The following is a 21991-nucleotide window of genomic DNA, read 5'->3' on the forward strand; positions in this document are numbered from 1 at the left end:
CATTTATCATTCCTTTACATTTACAGTGGTGTGTGTGTGTGTGTGTGTGTGTGTGTGTGGTGTGTGTGTGTGTGTGTGTGTGTGTGTGTGTGTTAGTCACATGATCAGCCCTGCACATGATACTGAATGTTAACACCTTCCTGAGGCCCCTTGGAGCCCTTCTTCTCCACTGGTAACAACTCTGTGTGCCCCATGCCAACTACATAGGTGCAAACAGGGGCCATATAAAGGGGATGTATGCACTCTGGGTGCAAGACCTTAAAAGGAACCAGTCAATCTGTCCATTTATGGAAATAGCTTTAGAAGTGGCGTGTAATCTTAACTTCAGTTGAACTTACTGATAGCATTATGTGATAGCGACGCTCTTTAGTAGCTTCCTGAATAGAATCGTTCCTTTCTATCAGCACATGTACTCTCACACACGAACATGTTGACATTTATCGTAAACACAGTAGACTATAAAGGTATGGGGGTTGTAAATGGGGCTGGCAGAACTCTGTTCCACCTCATAAACTTGATCCTTTACCAACAGCGGTAGCATTATATACTACTTGGCTCTCGGTAAAGCCGCAATTTTACAGTCAAAACACCAGGGAAACGGCTCTGTTCAAATTGCTGCTCAACTCTCTGCAACAATGAGAGGCTCTTAAAACCAACTCCCTAGGAGAGGCTCACCGCAACAGGGTTTCACAGAATACCTGCAGTAATAGATCTGCATGGGTACCTACCTACCATAGACCTGTGTCCTCTCTACAACGCACATCCAGCACTGCTTCCTGTTGTGTCTTATTCTGTACCACTTTTCACTGTGGTAAACTTCCTGCATCTCTGCCTGACGAGACTACCCCATCCAGAGCTCAAACAACCCAATTGTTGGATTCTGAAAACAAAATGAAATTGGTTTCTCCTCCACTGCTTCTCCTTCTCCTGTGCTTCAGGTAGTTCAGTGTACCTGCTCTGCTGTGCATGCTGAGCTACTGTGGTGGGCGGGAGAGGGAGTGCCCTAGGGTCCACAGTGTGTGTGAGGACATGAAGGAGTGAGGGCGAGGGAGAGGAGAAGAGGGGGACAGAACAAAACAACAGCAGGCCTGGCTGTGTCCTGTGGGTGAAGGAGAGAGGGAGGGAGAGGTAGAAGAGAGGAGAGGAGATGAAAGGAGAGGAACAGAACAACAGCAGGCCTGGCTGTGCCCTGTGGGTGCTGCCGCCTGTCGCTTCCCCTCTAATCTCCTCTTCACGGGGCCTGTCCCATCTTCTCAGCTACTGCCCATTGTGGGGGGTGATGTGTAAGTGAGAACATTACCCCACTCACTGACAGATCAGCCCTCCTAACCACTGGGCCTGTGTGTGTTTGTTTGTGTGTTTCTGTGTGTGTGTGTCTACAGAGGAACACAGCGGCTCTGTGTGTCTCTTGTGTTATGTGGTTAGGTCTACCATGAGGAATTGATTGGGCTCTGCGACTCACAGAATAGCTCAGTGACTTGACTGGCTTTCATCTCCGCGCCTCTGGATGCCAGCTTTGATGGTAGTCATTATTTAGATGCGTTAGACGTGTTCCATCTGTGATGAGAAAGTCCGAAATAAACGTCCGAAACGGCTCAGGTTTTGGGAAGATATGTTCCCCTTTTTTACTGCAATCCATTATGTTAGCACATGCTAGAACGTAATCATCATGGACAGCACATTGTTGCGTTGTATCCGCAGGTTAGTGATTCAGATAGATCAATCCAGACTTTGTGAGAGGAGATGGATACAGTCGTTCAATCATGGTAGATGATGATTGCTCGGCTTGGTTGTTCACTGCCAATTGCGTCTTGAAGCCATCAGTCAGCCACTTCCCTGTAAATTACTGGGTCCTATTCTTTTTGGATGTTTGTTGAATTAATAAAAACATCTGAGTGTGTGTGTGTGTGTGTGTGTGTGTGTGTGTGTGTGTGTGTGTGTGTGTGTGTGTGTGTGTGTGTGTGTGTGTGTGTGTGTTCATGTTGAGGAAAAACACTGTATTTCCACCCTGGCTTTCTGCTGTGTCACGTCGTACTTGGTTGCAAACAGGGTAATGAAGGATCAATAGAGATGGTGTTTCATCAGAGGAAGAGCAGAGAGAGACGAAGAAAGCCATTTTGGCTCAGATAGCAAGGGGTATTATTTAGGGATTGATTCCTGGTGTTTTGGTCCAACTTGGCTAACCCATCATTTTAATCAAACGCTTCCTGTCCTCCACCTCCACTTTGGGCGGTGAAGGGCGTGTGGTACTGTACAGGTCCTGGGATGAGAGAGTGTCATGGAAATGTAGTACTGAGAGAGACTTGGTCATTTCCTCGAACAATCATCTTTATTTAATATCGATACATTATTGCGATAATGAGACCGTCAGCCCACCAGTCTTGACTGACTGTTAGGCTGAGAGTCTAGCCTTTACAGACAATGCACAGTTTTTATATAGCTGATTGCTTAGTCAGTCACTTCTAACCTTCCCATAAGCCACCTTGGTTATCTACACAGGATGGTCTTTTACTTAGTTTCCCCGATACCAGGAAGAACTCTTCCAGGCTCTCTCTATCTCGAGTCACACACACCACATCTTGTCTATAGAATGCTAGCTTTTAGGTTTTATCACCAACACAAATCACTTGTCAGCTTCAAGCTATCTCTAGTAGAACCCATTTCCTCAACACCCAGACTAGCTGCAGGGTGCTAGAGTGGAGACCATAAAACACAGCATTAGCAGGATAGAAATATCTTACTGTTCGTTAAGCAAATAATTGTTCCATAGCCAACAAATAAGGTGAATACATCATTTTTCCCTCACAAGAGAGAAAGACAGAGTAGCACTCCACCACGACGTCAATGCAGTTTCCTTAAAGCCTATAAACATACACTACCGTTCAAAAGTTTGGGGTCACTTAGAAATGTCCTTGTTTTTGAAAGAAAAGCACATTTTCTATCCATTAAAATAACATCAAATTGATCATAAATACGTTGTAGACATTGTTATTGTTGTAAATGACTGTTGTAGCTGGAAACGGCAGATTTTTTATGGAATATCTACATAGGCGTACAGAGGCCCATTATTAGCAACCATCATTCCTGTGTTAGATGGCACGTTTTGTTAGCTAATCCAAGTTTATCATTTTAAAAGGCTAATTGATCATTAGAAAACCATTTTGCAATATGTTGACACAGCTGAAAACTGTTGTCCTGATTAAATAAAATTTGATTTGATTTAAAGAATCAATAAAACTGGCCTTCTTTAGACTAGTTGAGTCTCTGGAGCATCAGCATTTGTGGGTTTGATTACATGCTCAAAATGGGCAGAAACAAAGACCTTTCTTCTGAAACTCATCAGTCTATTCTTGATCTGAAATTAAGGCTATTCCATGCGAGAAATTGCCAAGAAACTGAAGATTTCATACAACGCTGTGTACTACTCCCTTCACAGAACAGCGCAAACTGGCTCTACCAGAATAGAAAGAGGAGTGGGAGGCCCCGGTGCACAACTGAGCAAGAGGTCAAGTACATTAGAGTGTCTAGTTTGAGAAACAGATGTCTCACAAGTCCTCAACTGGCAGCTTCATTAAATAGTAACCGCAAAACACCAGTCTCAACGTCAACAGTGAAGAAGCGACTTACAGTGGCCTTTTACTGTCCCCAGCACAAGTTGCACCTGTGTAATGACCATGCTGTTTAATCAGCTTCTTGATATGCCACACCAGTCAGGTGGATGGATTATCTTGTCAAAGAGAAAAGCTCAGTAAGAAAGATGTGAACAAATTTGTGCAAGGAATTTGAGAGAAATCCGTTTTTTGTGCGTATGGAGAACTTGTGGGATCTTTTATTTCAGCTCATGATTCATGGGACCAACACTTTGCACATTGTGTTTCTATTTTTCTTCCGTATAGATTATCCATTTACTAACTGTACATTCATACACTCTCTCTGTGATCTTGTTTATGGCGAATCAGTTGATTGGACCAGTTACATAGCTGTTTGTTTGTTCTTCCTCCATATGTTTTATTTAATAGGACATTTACATCTAGTCTGCTCTACAAAGTCTTCTGTTGTATGCAGAGTTCTAAAGCAAAGAGGCTGTTGGATAATTGAATGGAAAACAGTAGTGGCGTGTTTTGACGAATTCCACCTATCCTCCCCCACATTAAAGCAAGGCCCTATTCAAATGAGACATCTCTCAGGTCCAACTTTAGTTCTGTGGCTGACATGACAGGCTCCTCTACAAGTGCTGGCCACAGAGTAGTTTTGATCTTGGGAAAGAAGAGACAGAGAGATCATGGGAGTAATTGCGAGTGCCAATGGACATCCCCTATCTAATGCAATCTGCCTTTCTCCTGGCCTGCAATTATCAAGAAGGACAGACTAGAGCAGTGCTCCCTGTGCTGTCTGTCTGTTGCCTGTGCCGTATGTGCTGTCTGTAGGCCAGGCCAGCGACATCAGCAGTAATGTCATGCAGCAGGTCAGTGACATGCAGGTGGAGGGCTGCTGGACACAGATGATGGTGATGATGTTGTGGGATTGATTGTTTGTTTGTTCCCGTTGTGGTGATGAGAATTAGATTGTAATGTTAGCATTTTTCACAATGTGGTCAACAAAGCCTGGTTTTGTGATGATGGTGCTGATGACGAGGATGAGGATGATGACGTTGACAATGCATGATCAGAGAAGATTTTAGGCATACAGGATTCTAAAGGAATATTTCTGAATTCTGGAGCTTTTTGTTTAGATCTTCATTTACCTGTATGTGTAAAACGCTCCAAGGAAATCTATTTAGGCTATCACTTGTTAATGCTGATTGGTAGTTTCCACAATGAAGTATTTTTGCAATTAGACAAAAGCAGACTAACTTCTTAATTTGATCACCAATCGCTTCTCTTGTTGGAGTTGATTCAGCAGGAATTGGTGGACGGAGAGAATGATTTGATATGTGAGTAAACGACAGAGAGAGAGAGGAAGAAGAGGGATAAGACGAAATAATGATGAGTGGGGCAGAGAGACTGAGATGCCCAGCCCCCAGGCATTGCCTTACAACCTACTGTTGTCCCCCTGTTTCCATGGCAATGACGACAAGGTGCCTAAAGTGGAGGGATATGGGAAGGGGCTGGGGGAGGGGAGAAATGGAGAGGGAGAGAGAGAGAGGGAGAGAGAGAGGGAGAGAGAGAGAGGGAGAGAGAAAGGGAGAGGGAGAGAGAGAGAGAGAGAGAGAGAGAGAGGGAGAGAGGGAGAGAGAGAGAGGGAGAGAGAGAGAGAGATTATTGTAGTAGAAGGAAAGGGGTAAACCAAGCTATCTTTTAGAGCACCATTGTCTATAGCTTTTCTTTTGTCTTGGACAGTCCCATTCCCCATCACATAGACATGCAGTCTCAGTTAAAAGTAGAAGCCTCCCTGGACAAAGGGTTGAGGGAGCTGTTCGGGGCTGTAGTTTACGTAGACAGTAGCACTAATGTTCTTGCCGTATTCTCAAGAGGCACTAGAGAAGGATGGAGGACAGCGAGAGGAGTTCGAGTGAGAGCACACACCTCTCACCCCCATTCATAAAACATCAGCAGAGAAGGACTTCTGAAGGTCAGAACAGAACTGCTCATGCTGTCATCAGACTAAAGGTTCACTGTGATGGTAGAATTCATCTTCTATGTGCTTATTAACGTTAACCTCCTCAATCTCCTGGTGATGTCATGCTCCATTTTACAGCCTCACTGAATGCTCTCTCAGATCCAGACTCTTGTGTGTGTGAATTTGAGATGGAAACCATGTTTCTTTTTTACGGCCAACATAATGCCCTGAGAAACGGTTAAAAGTGTACCGGAATTTGGGGTTACAAGATGTTTGCTCAAAATTGTGTCATCCGAGCTCATCTCTGAATTGGGATTAAAGTGCTCACGCTGATTGACTAGATAGGAGTGTAAGCTCTCCACATACAGGAGATGAAAGCAACTCCAGCCTCATCCCTGGCTGTGGGCTCTCCACTGATCACACAGAGGCAGTAGACATCAAGAGTGTCACCCCTTTTAAAGCAGGCCTAGCTTAGGCATCCATTTAATTACTAGACTGCTCCATTTAATTAAGGCGGGGCGGTGAGTTTCTCCTGACACATCCAATTCAGCCCTGGATATACATAGGCTCAGCAGCTACTCTCTACAAGATTTACACACACACACACACACACACACACACACACACACACATACATGCATGCACGCACACACACACACATACACAAACGCTGAATGACAGTTGGGCAAGGAAGGGAATGTTTTTAGTGAGCTTTTTCCTAGCCAAAGATATATGAGAGGAGAGTGTATTAGCTGTTACAGTAGAAGAGGCAGTAAGAGATGCACAAGCTCTTCAACGCCTGTGTGTGGCCAGGAAACTGAATGTTAGATGGAAACTGAATGTTGGATGGAAACTGAATGTTGGATGGAAACTGAATGTTAGATGGAAAGAATATCAGTTTGTGTTGAATATATGCTGAGCTTGTATGATGGTAGATTATGAAAACACAGTATCTACTGCAGGGCTCCATCCTGTAGGTTCGCTTCAACCCCAATCTAGACCACCTAATTCCAATCTAGCCCACCTGATTCCAATCTAGCCCACCTGATTCCAATCTAGCGCACCTGATTCCAATCTAGCCCACCTGATTCCAATCTAGCCCACCTGATTCCAATCTTGCCCACCTGATTCCAATCTAGCGCACCTGATTCCAATCTAGCCCACCTGATTCCAATCTAGCCCACCTGATTCCAATCTTGCCCACCTGATTCCAATCTAGCGCACCTGATTCCAATCTAGCGCACCTGATTCCAATCTAGCGCACCTGATTCCAATCTAGCGCACCTGATTCCAATCTAGCCCACCTGATTCCAATCTAGCCCACCTGATTCCAATCTAGCGCACCTGATTCCAATCTAGCGCACCTGATTCCAATCTAGCCCACCTGATTCCAATCTAGCCCACCTGATTCCAATCTAGCCCACCTGATTCCAATCTAGCCCACCTGATTCCAATCTAGCGCACCTGATTCCAATCTAGCCCACCTGATTCCAATCTAGCGCACCTGATTCCAATCTAGCCCACCTGATTCCAATCTAGCCCACCTGATTCCAATCTAGCCCACCTGATTCCAATCTAGCGCACCTGATTCCAATCTAGCGCACCTGATTCCAATCTAGCGCACCTGATTCCAATCTAGCCCACCTGATTCCAATCTAGCGCACCTGATTCCAATCTAGCCCACCTGATTCCAATCTAGCGCACCTGATTCTCATAATTAGCTGGTTGATAAGATGAATCAGGTCGGTTACAACTGGGGTTGGATTGAAAACCAACAGGAGGGTAGCTTTCCAGGAACAGGTTTCAAGAGCCCTGATCGACCTTGTATAACCAGGGTTTTGCCTTGTAGGTGAGAGGAAAAACACTTAGCCAGGAAGCCCCAACCACTAGAGCTCAGTAGCTAAACACCATGACTATTGAAGATGACAGTCTCAGGAGGAGGTAGGAGGTAGAGGTAGTAAAGAACATCAAACTGGTATATGATCTGATAACCCAGGAGAGTCCTACTGCTACGTCTTCACCGTGCTGGCATGGCCTCCTTTTCAAGCCGCAGGTTTCTATTGGACAGGAGCCCACTCTAGACCACCTGCTGTCCACCATGCTGCCCAGGGCTGGACCAGTGACCTTGGACTTACCAGGTGACCCAGAAGGCAGTAAGAGTAGTGTGAACAATCAGAGAGAGCAGCACTTTACCTGATGACGTAATCAGCAGAAAAACATGATTTCACAGATGACAAAGATAATAACACAGAGTGCAATCTGTCTTGATGGAACAGAACATCATAACACAGGGGTCAGAGGTCAGGGAGCATCATAATACCAACCTCCACTCGCTCCAGATGGACAGCTCAACCACAGGTGGTGTGAGACTCTCAGTAAGCTTAACACTGGGAGGAGATGGTTCACATGCACCTCACTTTCCCCCTGCGATATGTCATATCACAAAGCAGTTCCAGAATCACCTTATCACACTCTAATAGGTGTGGAAGCAATACAAAACACAATTGCCTCATTACATCCTGAATGTGATAGCTGTGTATGGAATCTGTAACAGGGCTGTGATGTGTTTGTGTGTGAGTGTGTGTGTTTGTGTATGTGTGTCTCTCTCTTTCTCTCTCTGATGAGTTTGGGTGCTTGCATCACATTGGATGGGAGTGAGATTTCGCGCACCCCCCCACAGCTTTGAGGTTGATGGAAAATCATTATAGATCTTGGCAAGTGGCCGGCGGGTGGTTGCCTAGGAAACCTGGCTGTCTGTCAGTTGGTCCCTTCTTCCCATTGGTCTTGGTGGCCGGATGTATGTGAAATGCCCAGATTTTAAGACCTTCACTCAGAGTAATGTGTGCTTTGATGGGGGCAGGGGGTCTTGCATGAATGAATGAGATGAAATAAAAGCCGTTAGAAACATAGGATCCATGATGCACACTGCTCTGTGTGATGTTTACCAGCACTGTGGAGACTTTATTGTAGAAAACAACCATCTTCCACTGGCAGCCAGTGTGTTATTATCATGCAGGTGGTTGCAGATGACATGGTTTATCATTGTTGTCTGCCTTGTTTTAGTGGGATTGACTGAGCCCCATCCACAGTGAGTGGCCCCAATGCTGAATGGGGGCAGGGCATTATGTGAGGCACAGGGAGGGCGGACAGTCGGTGGAGGGGGGAGGTTGATAATGTCCACTCTTATGTTGTTATGCTGTAAACCATAACCACAGCCCCTACAGCATTCCAACAGCCCTCTCCATCCCTACCCCTGCCGTCCCCATCCACCGTTCCATCATTACAGCCTCATCAACACCATGCCAATCTCTGTGTGACAGAGAGAGAGCAGTGACCTCTGGGACAGGCCAGTGACTGCAGGGGGCATGCTCCTTGTGATTATCCCTGTTCTCCACTGATGCCTGGGGGTATAGGGTGCTGTAATCACTGCCCCCCCCCCCCCCCCCCCCCCCCCCCCCTTCTCCACCTCCCACAGTCAGCTCAGGGTCAGTTATCATAACAGTACTAATGGGACAGCCTGGAAGAACACATCATTAATAGTAGTGGGCTCTGGGCTGGGGGATGAGAATAGAGCTTTCACTGCTTTGAGGTTAGCTCTAAGAGGGTCCAGAGTTGTGTCCTGCAATGTAAAGGACATGTGGAGGGTAGGGGTGTGTAGGTGTATAACAGTGTGTAGGTATATACTGTATATATATATATATATATATATATATATATATATATATATATATATATATATATATATATATATATATATATATATATATATATATATATAACTGACCCAAATATATACAGTGCCAATCAAACGTTTAGTCACACCTACTCATTCCAGGGTTTTTCTTTATGTTTCTCTATTTTCAAAACTATGAAATAACACATATGGAATCATGTAGTAACCAAAAAATATTTTTGATTTTTCAAAGCAGCCTTGTTGACAGCTTTGCACACTTTGGCATTCTCTCAACCAGCTTCATGAGGTAGTCACCTGGAATGCATTTCAATTAACAGGTGTGCCTTGTTAAAAGTTAAATTGTGGAATTTATTTCCTTTTAAATGCGTTTGAGCCAATCATTTGTGTTGTGACATGGTAGGGGTGGTATATAGAAGATAGCCCTATTTTGTAAAAGACCAAGTCCATGTTATGGCAACAGCTCAAATAAGCAAAAGAGAAATGACAGTCCATCACTACTTTAAGACATGAAGCTCAGTCAACAGGGAAAATGTAAATTTCTTCAAGTGCAGTCGCAAAAACCATCAAGGGCTATGATGAAACTTTCTCTTGAGGATCGCCACAGGAAAGGAAGCCCCAGAGTTACCTCTGCTGCAGATGATAAGTTCATTAGAGTTAACTGCACCTCAGATTGCAGCCCAAATAAATGCCTCACAGAGTTCAAGTAACAGACACATCCCAACATCAACTGTTCAGTTAATCAGGCCTTCATGGTGGAATTGCTGCAAAGAAACCACTACTAAAGGACACCAATAATAAGAAGAGACTTGCTTGGGCCAAGAAACACGAGCAATGAACATTAGACCGGTGGAAATCTGTCCTTTGGTCTGATGAGTACAAATGTGAGATTTTTGATTCCAACCGCCGTGTCTTTGTGAGACGCAGAGTAGGTGAATGGAAGATTTCTGGATGTGTGGTTCCCACCGTGATGCATGGAGGTGGTGGTGTGGGGGTGCTTTGCTTGTGACACTGTTGGTGATTTATTTAGAATTCAAGGCACACTTAACCAGAATGGCTGCCACAGCATTCTGCAGCGATACACCATCCCATCTGGTTTGCGCTTAGTGGGACTAGCATTTGTTTTTCAACAGGACAATGACCCAACACACCTCCAGGCTGTGTAAGGGCTATTTCACCAAGAAGGAGAGTGATGTAGTGCTACATCAGGTGACCTGGCCTCCACAATCCCCCGACCTCAACCCAATTGAGATGGTTTGGGATGAGTTGGACTGCAGAGTGAAGGAAAAGCAGCCAACAAGTGCTCAGCATATGTGGAAACTCCTTCAAGGCTGTTGAAAAAGCATTCCTAATGAAGCTGGTTGAGAGAATGCCAAGAGTGTCTAAAGCTAAAGTCTAAAGTCATCAAGGCAAAGGGTGGCTACTTTGAAGAATCTCAAATATATTTTGATTTGTTTAACACTTTTTTGCTTACTACATGATTCCAAGTGTGTTATTTCATAGTTTTTATGTCTACAATGTAGAAAATAGTAAAAATAAAGAAAAACCCTTGAATGAGTAGGTGTGTCCAAACTTTTTACTGGTACTGTATAGGTATATAAAAAAGGAACTCATTCCCGACTTTCAACTTACTCTTGAAAGTTTTGATAGTAGAGCGCACAAGGTATAGATAGGGCTTTTCTCAATGCTGTAGAATGTAGAAAAAAATGGGCAGTTCAAGAGGGTGCCTTATGTCATTATAAATTACATAGAATAAATCATTAGATTGTTTTCTACAATATTATAACCTTAATATACGTGTACTTGACAGTGTTGATAAAATAAGAATGTTAATTTGCTGTGACTGTTGCTAGTTTAGACTGTGCTGCTCTTGGATGTGTCTCTTCTATATTTGGCGTTGTGAGGTGGTACAACTTTGAGGCGTTTCCACTGGTTGGACCAATCAAAATCAACTTGATACCGTCGTCATTTTCACCTCCAGATCCTTGGCTTTCATTGCCTACAACCGCGATGAATCTACGTTGAGAAGGCTGTTTCTATGGCGATCTAAAGGGAAAGACTCATTGAAAACAGGAACAGGTTGTCTTCGCATAGAGTAGATATTGAAATGGAGTATTTTAGCTTAGTAAATTAATATATATTTAGTCCCTATTTAGTTTTGTATTCAGCGAATTTCATTTACAAAAAAAATTGCTCACGAACCTGCAGCCACTAGTTAGCTTGTCAGTTGATGTTCGAAAGTAACGCAGCTCTGCTGCGGAGCAGCGCCACAGAGTTCTATCGAGCAGTGACCACTTTTTGATCATGCCTGTGATGACATTCCATTCACTCCAAACATACTAGATTCTGAGAGTAAATCGTTGATTACTTTTTAAGCATATATTGTAGAGACATGGGGTTTAAACTATTGTTTTCCTGATTGAATTTTCATTAAACCTCGTTTGAATGAATCATTTTCTGTTTGATCAGCCGACAAGGTGAAATTTCTAAATCGAGTAGTGCATCATCAGTTTTCCTCTTGTCATGTTAGTCATTGCATACCTTAGAGAACTATTTATAATGTGTCAGAAATGTCCAGATCAACTAGCCTATGTCAGTTAACGTTGTTTATCTAGGTTTTTTAGCCCATAGATTTTGTTGTAATGTTTGAGTCACACGAATACACATTAGACATGGCAAAATGTATATTATTGCAAGAAAATGAGCTTTAAACCTGCTAAATGTTCTCTCCACCAACAAGAGGGGTGTGAACAGTTTATGTCATGATCAGTGCTTGTGCCCATAGAAATCGGCGTGGCTTGCGAGCGTGTAGTGTGGATGTTCCCCAATGCTGTAAGGGGGGCCTGAGTAAAAAAGTTTGGGAACCCCAGTATTAAAGCTTAATTTCCAACAGCTGTGCCTTTGTCTTGGACAGTCCCATTCCCCATCACATAGACATGCAGTCTCAGTAAAAAGTAGAAGCCTCCCTGGACAAAGGGTTGAGGGAGCTGTTCAGGGCTGTAGTTTACGTAGACAGCAGCACTAATGTTCTTGCCGTATTCTCAAGAGGCACTAGAGAAGGATGGAGGACAGCGAGAGGAGTTTGAGTGAGAGCACACACCTCTCACCCCCATTCATAAAACATCAGCAGAGAAGGACTTCTGAAGGTCAGAACAGAACTGCTCATGCTGTCATCAGACTAAAGGTTCACTGTGATGGTAGAATTCATCTTCTATGTGCTTATTAACGTTAACCTCCTCAATCTCCTGGTGATGTCATGCTCCATTTTACAGCCTCACTGAATGCTCTCTCAGATCCAGACTCTTGTGTGTGTGAATTTGAGATGGAAACCATGTTTATTTTTTAAGGCCAACATAATGCCCTGAGAAACGGTTAAAAGTGTACCGAATTTGTGTCGTCTGAGCTCATCTCTGAATTGGGATTAAAGTGCTCATTCTGGTCAATTTAGATTGGGGCGTAAGCTCTCTATATCCATGAGATCAAAGCAACTCCAGCCTGGATTTTCCGCAGCCAGGTATAGGAGTGTGTAGGAGTAGGAGTGTGTATGGGTGTGTAGGTGTGTAAGAGTGTGTACAGGCTGCAGCGTACATAAACGCTCCGGACTGGAATGTGGCCGGGGGGGATCAGTCAGACAGGAGAAAGGGCTTTGGGGTCAATGACATTCTGACCGAGGGATCTAGGAGGGCTTATTGGGTTTTGTCTTCTGAAAAACATAGTTTGACTTTTCTGTTCAGTTGGTGGACGGCAAATAAAATACATGGTTGTGATATCAGATACTTGTGTTGTGGAAGGCTTATGATTGATCACGATGTGTACTGTTCAGAACATTAGGGTTGTTATGCTGTGTGTGTGTGTGTGTGTGTGTGTGTGTGTGTGTGTGTGTGTGTGTGTGTGTGCGTGTGTTCGTCCGTGCGTGCGTGTGTTCGTCCGTGTGCGCGTGGCTGTCAGAGTGCAGTACATTCTTTCATGTCTCTGTGTGGCACAACCTGTGATGAGTTGCTTGGAAAGTTTAGACCCCTCTTTCATCCCATTTCAGTAGCCATTTTGTCTCGGTGTGCATATGTATGTGTTCTACACGCCAGAGTTGTTGGCTCAGTTGATAGTCATGAGTGTAGCCAGTGTGTCTGTTGGTGGCTATATGTAAATGCTGTGCTTTGTTTTGTGTGGTTAAAGGTGGTTGTCGTATATATCTCTGGATGGTAAGCTATACACTGTAGGGACCATGTCGTGCAGCCAGATGTGGGAGAGAGAGAAGAGAGAGGCTATTCTCTCCTGATGATAGGCAACACTAAACAACAGGAGTCTGATTGGAAGCCATCTCAATACAGAAGCCTTTCATGGTAGGATGCAGGAATCGATGGCCCTGATACTGTGTAGCTATTGAGAGCAGATGTGGGTATTTCATGGATCATTTGCTCCTTTCAGAGAATACGTTGGTTTGTGTTGATAACAGTCAGTTGAGAATGAGATTAATTGATTAGCTCATTTGGGTGTCCCGTTTTGAACACAAAGCCCACGGTGTGTATAAATTGCAGCAGGGCAGAAGTAAAAGAATGGGAGCTTTTCCAGACTGGTGAGTTGAGCTGAATAGGTGGCCAGGCCTCAGTGACTACCGTGGTAAAGTGTCTTAATCCTTTTCCCAGTGCAGCAGAGAGAGAGAAATCCCTGCGTGATTGACACAAAGCTATCACAGGCAGCCCTCTCCATATCACCTCTCAGACAGAGACTACCATAGCTACAGCCTCTGCTCCAGCCAGCCTCAGCCCAGGGTTTAGCAGCTCCACTAGCCCCTAAAGCCTACCTGACTATCCTTCTCCAGGGGACCAGAGTTGTTTCACTCTCAGACATCTAACTTCCTGAAGTTTCCCCTTATGACCAGCTGTCAGAGTAGAGACAAGGCTGAGTGGATTCTCTACTCTACCACTGATATCTCACCAGTTAAGAGTGTTAGCTAATGAATGTTCCCTTCGTCCCCTGGAAGAGGGCTGGTGCAGGGCTTAACGCAGCCAGCCTGTCCTTCCTCTCCTCCACCATCTGAGATGTAAGATTGAAACTTGGAGATAAGAGGGAGTCCCCTGGGTGTCATGACAACTAAGCTATATGGAAAGAAAAGTGAAACTTAACTGTGTTGCCGCGGTAATAGCCATCCATTCATGTGCTCCCTGGTTCTTTATGTGGTATCAGAGGTTGATTGGGGCTGTTTGGAGATCAGGTGTGTGAGACGGTTACAGTGTTGCTCTGGACCAGAGGTGTCTGTGCTAAAGAGCAGAGAGGGGAGCTGATCTCTGTGTGTCTGCTGTCTGGCACAGACCTGGGCTGCTTTTACTGCTGAACAGATTTACTACCAGACTGCATTCACAGGGATACAGCCCTTATCTCCATCTCTCGCTCCCTCCTTCCCTCCTTCTTGCTCTCTCTCTCTCTCTCTCTCTCTCTCTCTCTCTCATGCTCTCTCTCTCTCTCTTCCTCTGTTGCAACAGAATGCGTGATCTATAATTAATGAGAGCAAATAGATAGTGAAGCGTTCACATCTCGCTAGACATCTGCCTTTGAAATGATCATCACTCTCCAAGCTTCCGAAAGAAACATATTTATGTCACTTGCAGAATATGTTTAATGATTCCATCAAATTATCACTTCAGAATTAAAATGACTGAGTATGTAAAATCATCTTGCCTCGATTTTGTCACTGTTCAAAACAAAGAAATCTTACCGTGTAGGCATAAACATGCATAATTATGTTGGCAGTAGGCATGGTACAGTGATAACGTGTACATTCTGGCAGACGATAGGTATTGGCTCCTGCACGCTGTATCTACAACTCCATGCTCATTTCAGGTGTTCTACTTTCTCCTCGTTGCTAATCTGCAGTCAGGAAGTCACTCAGCACTTTTTGATTGGACAAGATAAACAATCCTCCTGATCTGAAACAGTAATGACCTGCCAGTCTCACTGATCTTCAGCCCTCATCTAAAATGGGTCAAATATGAATAACACTGTGCAAATGTAACATCTCCCTAATGTTCTTCCTGTACATCCATTGGGGCTCTGTAAGATAGTAGGCTAGATCCCAGGCAGTTTTATCAACGTGCGCACAGCCCTCGGTAGTCTGACGGAATCAGGAGCAAAATGGTGGTATTTATGTACAGGTGCAGAAAGTGAGCTGGAACTAAGGAATATGGACAATGGCCATTCCATAATACATGTCACAAATACTAGGACATCATATCACATAAACATTCAAAGAATAGCGATATTAGGAAAATACCCTTCTACATAGAAAACCCAAATGATAGAGCATGCAGATGTGACCCAAGGTCACTCTCCAAAGCAGTTCAGGCCAGCGATACAAAGTAACTTTCAACTCTAATAATAAACCATGGCAAATGTTTGACCCGCGTGTGATTCTTATGTAACGGCTGCGATGTATGTTAGAAGGGTTTTAGCAACAGGAAAATGTCTGAAACAGTTCGCGACATAAACAAGCGGCATTTGCAGTCTGTGTTGGCCGTGAAATGAGTGGCCAGCATTGGAGTAGGCGCTCTCCAATGTGCAACTTCACTCACTGTCTGCTTCAGTGTGTTTTCAGTCATTCTTCTCTTTTTGAGTATCAGCCAAAGACTTAAAACAAGTTAAGATGGCTACAACAATGGAGGGGATTGGTTTGCCCTTGGTAGTGAAAGGCTGCCTCTAGGTCTGATGGCTTTCCAGCTGAACTTAGGGATTCAGAGAGAGGCTAGCGTGTAAGAGAGAGGGGATGGAGAGAGAGAGAAGCTAGGTGGGTGGGGGAGTGTTGTTGGTTAATGTTGGGTGAAGGAGAGAGAATGTAGAGAAACAGAATGCTGGAGGCTAATAGTACACCAGATATGAAGTTTCAAAAAATGTACTGTGATACTGTGATGTGTCAACTCACACCAAGGAGATATGATCACAATCCAAGATCACATCACAGTGAACCTATACGGCACCCATGTCTGTCTTTCCCCTTTCTCTCACATGCGGGGACTGTTCATGACCATGTTGGTTATCCTAACTGTTGTACTGTGTTCTCTTCCCTTCCACTGACCTATAGTGTTGTTCTCTTTCAGGTGCTGCTGTCTGGACTGATAGGAGTGGTGTCATGGAAGAGGCCTCTCTCTCTGGTGGTGAGTGATGGTCTAACTCTAACTTCCTGATCTGACCTAACCTTCTCAGGGTGTCACGCCCTGACCTTAGTATTCTTTGTTTTCTTTATTATTTTGGTTAGGTCAGGATGTGACATGGGTGATGTATGTGTTTTTGTACTGTCTAGGGGTTTTGTATGTTTATGTGGTTGTTTACTATCTAGGTGTTTTGTGTGTCTATGGTTGCCTAGATTGGTTCTCAATCAGAGGCAGCTGTTTATCGTTGTCTCTGATTGGGAACCATATTTAGGCAGCCATATTCCTTGGGTATTTTGTGGGTTATTGTCTATGTATTAGTTGCTTGTGTTATATAGCGGCACATTCGGTTTATTGTTTTGTACGTTTGTTTAGTGTTTCTTCATTAAAGAAGTATGTATTCATCTTACGCTGGGCCTTGGTCTCCTCCATACATCGAATGTGACACAGGGGGGATATTTGCCTCTCTCCAAGCCCTCTCCAGGGCAGCTGGTTTTCAGTGGTGTAAAAATACTTTAAAGTACTACTTAAGTAGTTTTTTGGGGTATCTGTACTTTACTTCACTATTTATATTTTTGTCGACTTTTACTTTTACTCCACTACATTCCTAAAGAAAATAATGTACTTTTTACTCCATACATTTTCCGTGACACCCAAAAGTACTCGTTACATTATGAATGCTTCGCAGGACAGTAAAATGGTCTAATTCACACACTTAAAGAGAAAATCCCTGGTCATCCCTACTGCATCTGATCTGGCGGACTCACTAAACACAAATGCTTTATTTGTAAATTATATCTGAGTGGTGGAGTGTGCCCCTGGCTATCTGTAAATTAAAAAAATGTCTGGTTTGCTTAATATAAGGAGTTTGAAATGATTTATACTTTTACTTTTTATTCTGAAGTATATTTTAGCAATTACATTTACTTTTGATACTTAAGTATATTTAAAACCAAATACTTTTTAAAAACTTTTACTCAAGTATGATTTTACTGGGTGACTTTCACTTTAGTCATTTTCTACTAAGTAATATTTACTTTTACTCAAGTATGACAATTGGGTACTTTTTCCACCACTGCTGGTTTTGGCACCCAGGGTAACAGCATGCGAGGGTGTGACCCTCTACTGTGAGAAGGCCTGGATTTGTGCTAGCTGGGATAAAATACTGTTAAAATAGATCACAACTCCAATGCCTTTGAGAAAGGAGACTCTCATCTCAACCACTGACCTGGAAATGGTCAGACTACACTGAACGTTTCTATCGCTTTTAGTTCTGTAATAGGGACAATCTTTCCACTGTGTCGTCAGTACAGTCGCCCACAGTGTCAGGAATGGGCTGGAATGGTTCAGCAGCACAGAAATGACAGGTATGTTTGTCCTGCAGGCATCTTTACAATGAGTTTTTCTTCCTCCTAAGTAGTTGTTTTTCTCCACGCGTAATGCCAGAGGGTTGTATCATAAACACTACACTGTCTTCAGAAACAGCTATGTTGTAGGTCCTTATAGCAATGATCAAAGGGCCAGTGTCACTCCTACTCAGTCCTCACTATCATCACCATTCTCCTCAGGACATCAGAGAGCAGAGAACGTCTCCCTCTCTCTGTCATGCTCCTCATGTGTATAATTCTCTAATTTGACATTTTTGCTATGTTAGACACAATCGTCATACAATGTTTTCTCAGAGTTGCTCAGCTGTGTAATGAATTTCTCTTTCCAGAAGGCTTATGACAGAAATCACTACCAGAGTCTCTGAGATGAGCCTGAGAGGGGGATCTAATAGCCTGTCATGTTAGACTACAGTCAAACCCGTGTTCAGAGCCTCTGCTCATTGTGGATTTACAGTAGCTCCAAGTCTGGTGGGCAGCCTGTGAATGGGATGTAAAATGTATGCATTCAGTCTGCAATGTGCTGCCAAGCATTGATTTCATACATAATAGCAGCATGGCTTGAGAAAGCTTCCTGAATTTCTGATGTGTCTCTTTCCTTGGTCTGAGTGTGGACGTGTAGGGATCCATTCAGTCAGTGGGCTGTATGTTGGTGGTAGTGGTGCCTGCAGTGTGCTTTAAATAGTCTTAGTGGTGTGGTGTCTGCAGTGTGCTTTAAATAGTCTTAGTGGTGTGTGGTGTCTGCAGTGTGCTTTAAACAGTCTTAGTGGTGTGGTGTCTGCAGTGTGCTTTAAATAGTCTTAGTGGTGTGGTGTCTGCAGTGTGCTTTAAATAGTCTTAGTGGTGTGTGGTGTCTGCAGTGTGCTTTAAACAGTCTTAGTGGTGTGGTGCCTGCAGTGTGCTTTAAATAGTCTTAGTGGTGTGTGGTGCCTACAGTGTGCTTTAAATAGTCTTAGTGGTGTGGTGTCTGCAGTGTGCTTTAAATAGTCTTAGTGGTGTGTGGTGCCTACAGTGTGCTTTAAATAGTCTTAGTGGTGTGGTGTCTGCAGTGTGCTTTAAATAGTCTTAGTGGTGTGTGGTGTCTACAGTGTGCTTTAAACAGTCTTAGTGGCGTGGTGTCTGCAGTGTGCTTTAAACAGTCTTAGTGGTGTGTGGTGTCTGCAGTGTGCTTTAAACAGTCTTAGTGGTGTGGTGTCTGCAGTGTGCTTTAAACAGTCTTAGTGGCGTGGTGTCTGCAGTGTGCTTTAAACAGTCTTAGTGGTGTGGTGTCTGCAGTGTGCTTTAAACAGTCTTAGTGGTGTGGTGTCTGCAGTGTGCTTTAAACAGTCTTAGTGGTGTGGTGCCTGCAGTGTGCTTTAAATAGTCTTAGTGGTGTGTGGTGCCTGCAGTGTGCTTTAAATAGTCTTAGTGGTGTGTGATGTCTACAGTGTGCTTTAAATAGTCTTAGTGGTGTGTGGTGTCTACAGTGTGCTTTAAATAGTCTTAGTGGTGTGGTGTCTGCAGTGTGCTTTAAACAGTCTTAGTGGTGTGGTGTCTGCAGTGTGCTTTAAACAGTCTTAGTGGCGTGGTGTCTGCAGTGTGCTTTAAATAGTCTTAGTGGTGTGTGGTGTCTACAGTGTGCTTTAAACAGTCTTAGTGGTGTGTGGTGCCTACAGTGTGCTTTAAACAGTCTTAGTGGTGTGTGGTGCCTGCAGTGTGCTTTAAACAGTCTTAGTGGTGTGGTGTCTGCAGTGTGCTTTAAATAGTCTTAGTGGTGTGGTGTCTGCAGTGTGCTTTAAACAGTCTTAGTGGTGTGGTGTCTGCAGTGTGCTTTAAATAGTCTTAGTGGTGTGGTGTCTGCAGTGTGCTTTAAACAGTCTTAGTGGTGTGGTGTCTGCAGTGTGCTTTAAATAGTATTAGTGGTGTGTGGTGCCTGCAGTGTGCTTTAAATAGTCTTAGTGGTGTGTGGTGCCTACAGTGTGCTTTAAATAGTCTTAGTGGTGTGTGGTGTCTGCAGTGTGCTTTAAATAGTCTTAGTGGTGTGGTGTCTGCAGTGTGCTTTAAATAGTCTTAGTGGTGTGGTGTCTGCAGTGTGCTTTAAACAGTCCTAGTGGTGTGGTGTCTGCAGTGTGCTTTAAATAGTCTTAGTGGTGTGTGGTGTCTGCAGTGTGCTTTAAATAGTCTTAGTGGTGTGGTGTCTGCAGTGTGCTTTAAATAGTCTTAGTGGTGTGGTGTCTGCAGTGTGCTTTAAACAGTCCTAGTGGTGTGGTGTCTGCAGTGTGCTTTAAACAGTCTTAGTGGTGTGGTGCCTGCAGTGTGCTTTAAATAGTCTTAGTGGTGTGGTGTCTACAGTGTGCTTTAAATAGTCTTAGTGGTGTGTGGTGTCTACAGTGTGCTTTAAATAGTCTTAGTGGTGTGGTGTCTGCAGTGTGCTTTAAACAGTCTTAGTGGTGTGGTGTCTGCAGTGTGCTTTAAACAGTCTTAGTGGTGTGGTGTCTGCAGTGTGCTTTAAACAGTCTTAGTGGCGTGGTGTCTGCAGTGTGCTTTAAATAGTCTTAGTGGTGTGTGGTGTCTACAGTGTGCTTTAAACAGTCTTAGTGGTGTGTGGTGCCTACAGTGTGCTTTAAACAGTCTTAGTGGTGTGGTGTCTGCAGTGTGCTTTAAATAGTCTTAGTGGTGTGGTGTCTGCAGTGTGCTTTAAACAGTCTTAGTGGTGTGTGGTGCCTGCAGTGTGCTTTAAACAGTCTTAGTGGTGTGGTGTCTGCAGTGTGCTTTAAATAGTCTTAGTGGTGTGGTGTCTGCAGTGTGCTTTAAACAGTCTTAGTGGTGTGGTGTCTGCAGTGTGCTTTAAATAGTCTTAGTGGTGTGGTGTCTGCAGTGTGCTTTAAATAGTCTTAGTGGTGTGTGGTGCCTACAGTGTGCTTTAAACAGTCTTAGTGGTGTGTGGTGCCTGCAGTGTGCTTTAAATAGTCTTAGTGGTGTGTGGTGCCTGCAGTGTGCTTTAAATAGTCTTAGTGGTGTGTTGTGCCTACAGTGTGCTTTAAATAGTCTTAGTGGTGTGTGGTGCCTACAGTGTGCTTTAAATAGTCTTAGTGGTGTGTGGTGTCTGCAGTGTGCTTTAAATAGTCTTAGTGGTGTGGTGTCTGCAGTGTGCTTTAAACAGTCTTAGTGGTGTGTGGTGTCTGCAGTGTGCTTTAAATAGTCTTAGTGGTGTGTGGTGTCTGCATTGTGCTTTAAATAGTCTTAGTGGTGTGGTGTCTGCAGTGTGCTTTAAATAGTCTTAGTGGTGTGGTGTCTGCAGTGTGCTTTAAATAGTCTTAGTGGTGTGTGGTGCCTACAGTGTGCTTTAAACAGTCTTAGTGGTGTGGTGCCTGCAGTGTGCTTTAAATAGTCTTAGTGGTGTGTGGTGCCTACAAAGTGCTTTAAATAGTCTTAGTGGTGTGGTGTCTGCAGTGTGCTTTAAATAGTCTTAGTGGTGTGTGGTGCCTACAGTGTGCTTTAAATGGTCTTAGTGGTGTGGTGTCTGCAGTGTGCTTTAAATAGTCTTAGTGGTGTGTGGTGTCTACAGTGTGCTTTAAACAGTCTTAGTGGCGTGGTGTCTGCAGTGTGCTTTAAACAGTCTTAGTGGTGTGTGGTGTCTGCAGTGTGCTTTAAACAGTCTTAGTGGTGTGGTGTCTGCAGTGTGCTTTAAACAGTCTTAGTGTCGTGGTGTCTGCAGTGTGCTTTAAACAGTCTTAGTGGTGTGGTGTCTGCAGTGTGCTTTAAACAGTCTTAGTGGTGTGGTGCCTGCAGTGTGCTTTAAATAGTCTTAGTGGTGTGTGGTGCCTGCAGTGTGCTTTAAATAGTCTTAGTGGTGTGTGGTGCCTACAGTGTGCTTTAAATAGTATTAGTGGTGTGTGGTGTCTGCAGTGTGCTTGAAATAGTCTTAGTGGTGTGGTGTCTGCAGTGTGCTTTAAATAGTCTTAGTGGTGTGGTGTCTGCAGTGTGCTTTAAATAGTCTTAGTGGTGTGTGGTGTCTGCAGTGTGCTTTAAACAGTCTTAGTGGTGTGGTGTCTGCAGTGTGCTTTAAATAGTCTTAGTGGTGTGTGGTGTCTGCAGTGTGCTTTAAACAGTCTTAGTGGTGTGGTGTCTGCAGTGTGCTTTAAACAGTCTTAGTGGTGTGGTGTCTGCAGTGTGCTTTAAATAGTCTTAGTGGTGTGGTGTCTGCAGTGTGCTTTAAACAGTCTTAGTGGTGTGGT

The 21991-nt window shown here is 44.0% G+C and overlaps 1 protein-coding gene across 1 annotated transcript in view; it reads left to right on the forward strand.

The window, feature by feature from the left end:
- Positions 1-21991, forward strand: part of LOC110506438 (protein ENTREP2) — a 146032-nt gene that overhangs the window by 47887 nt on the left and 76154 nt on the right. Inside the window, exon 2 of the mRNA XM_021586041.3 lies at positions 16339-16395. Coding sequence (XP_021441716.3) covers positions 16339-16395 — 57 coding nt within the window. The remainder of the gene's footprint in view (positions 1-16338; positions 16396-21991) is intronic.

This window comes from Oncorhynchus mykiss, chromosome 26 (genome assembly GCF_057628025.1).
Source record: "Oncorhynchus mykiss isolate SJ-2025 chromosome 26, ASM5762802v1, whole genome shotgun sequence".
Classification (NCBI taxonomy): domain Eukaryota; kingdom Metazoa; phylum Chordata; class Actinopteri; order Salmoniformes; family Salmonidae; genus Oncorhynchus; species Oncorhynchus mykiss.